We start from the raw sequence: 1,682 nt of genomic DNA on the forward strand, positions 1-1,682 counted from the left end.
CTCACGGTTATGAGCGGCTTGGACCCTCACATGATAATTGAACTTAAAGATGAGAATAAACTGTGTTACCTTTACCTTTGGGTTAATGTTAATGTTATATGCTTAACTGGGTTGGTATAAACTTACATCTAGTAATTAGGTGCTGCTAATAAAATTTGACCAATTAAAACGCTAACCCCTTAAAGCCTTGAGCCATTCCTTGTGAGCCTTGCATGTTTCCCCCACTTGCTGAGTACCAACCATAAGTGTACTCACCCTTGCCCAAATGCTATTCAAAAGCTTGTGACGACATGGAGTTCTTTGATGACCTCAAGGAGTTCTAGGCAGGTGTTCACCAGCCAAGCCTGTGGAGAAGCTGCGTTGTGTGCGCGCGCGCGTGTTAAGTTATCGGTGAACGATTAAAGACCTTCGTGTCTATCCCGTTGAGTGTAATAAAGTTCCTACTAGTTTATGTACGTTTTTTAACACTGTCTTTGATGTATTCACTGATGATGTCAACATATGTGTGAGAACGGATCCTGGCACACATATGCGATGCATTTGGTTTTGTTCAGAAACCGGGTGTGATAGGAGACGAGGCCGCGGCAGGCGGCGCGGAAGCGAAGCGGGCGACGCAGCGGGCGCAGGTGGAGCGGCGCCAGTGGAGCGGGTAGAGGCTGAGCGGCACGGCGGGCATGGAGGTGGAGCAGCGGAGCGGACGGAGGAGACGGAGCAGCATGGGCGGAGCGGGCGGTGCGGACAGAGTGGGTGGAGGCGGCGCGGGCGGAGTGGGTAGAGGCATGCGGCAGGATGGAGGTGGCCAGGCGGCGTGGATCTCGGGCGCGGGGGTCATACGGCGGGGCAGAGGCGGGCGGGCGGCCAGGGCGGAGCCGAGGGCGGTGGCCAGCCGGTGGGCGTGACGGTGCAGACGGCCGGCGGGCATGGGAGCGTGCACTTTTTTATTTGTTTTTGAAATTTTTTAGTCCCCGTTGGTAACACCAACGGGGACTAAAGGGGACCTTTAGTCCTGGTTGAGTGACCCGGGACTAAAGACCTCTTTTGTCTCGAAAAATTTATCCCGGATGACTTTTAGAGAGATTTGAGGCCTACCAACCGGGACTAATGCCGAGTTTTCTACCAGTGTGAGCCTGTTAGCCAGATCTTTAATTTTGTAAACAGCGGAAGACCTACTACACTATGTGAATGATGGTGTAGTGCATTTCATGACTCCGCCTACTACACTATGTGAATGATGGTGTAGTGCATTTCATGACTATGGCTATAGAAATTCTGCACAGATGCAGGTCTAGAAATGGGTTTTCTCTAGATGTTTCACGACCTTTGTTAGTAACAGAGGCTAAGATGACGTTACAAAGAATGTCTTCATGCATATTTGGAACCAGAGAGCCACCAGTTGATTGAACCCTTAAATTCAAGCCACTAATTTTCAAGTTAAAAGTGTGGCAAAGTTTCAAGAAATTTTTAGCCTTTTTTCCATTTTCACAAAATAAATAACTCATGCACCATTTTCTGGCCAGATCTATTCATCATTATATATAGGTGCCTGTTCACAACCCCCATTGGCATATATAAATGAATGTTATACCTTGGAAAACGCATCCAGGCCATACCATAAGTAGTGCATCAGTTGTGTTCAAAGTCACAACTTGATCTCTTGTTTCTAGTAGTCCAGGCTGCATATG

General features: G+C 48.5%; 1 protein-coding gene across 1 annotated transcript; it reads right to left on the reverse strand.

Moving 5' to 3' along the window:
* Positions 1 to 550: 550 nt before the first annotated feature.
* Positions 551 to 922, reverse strand: LOC101754951 (vegetative cell wall protein gp1-like). The gene has a single exon (XM_004959012.1). The coding sequence runs from the start codon at positions 920 to 922 to the stop codon at positions 551 to 553; it is 372 nt and encodes a 123-aa protein (XP_004959069.1).
* Positions 923 to 1,682: the final 760 nt, after the last annotated feature.

This window comes from Setaria italica, chromosome II (assembly GCF_000263155.2).
Source record: "Setaria italica strain Yugu1 chromosome II, Setaria_italica_v2.0, whole genome shotgun sequence".
NCBI classification, from domain to species: Eukaryota; Viridiplantae; Streptophyta; class Magnoliopsida; order Poales; family Poaceae; genus Setaria; species Setaria italica.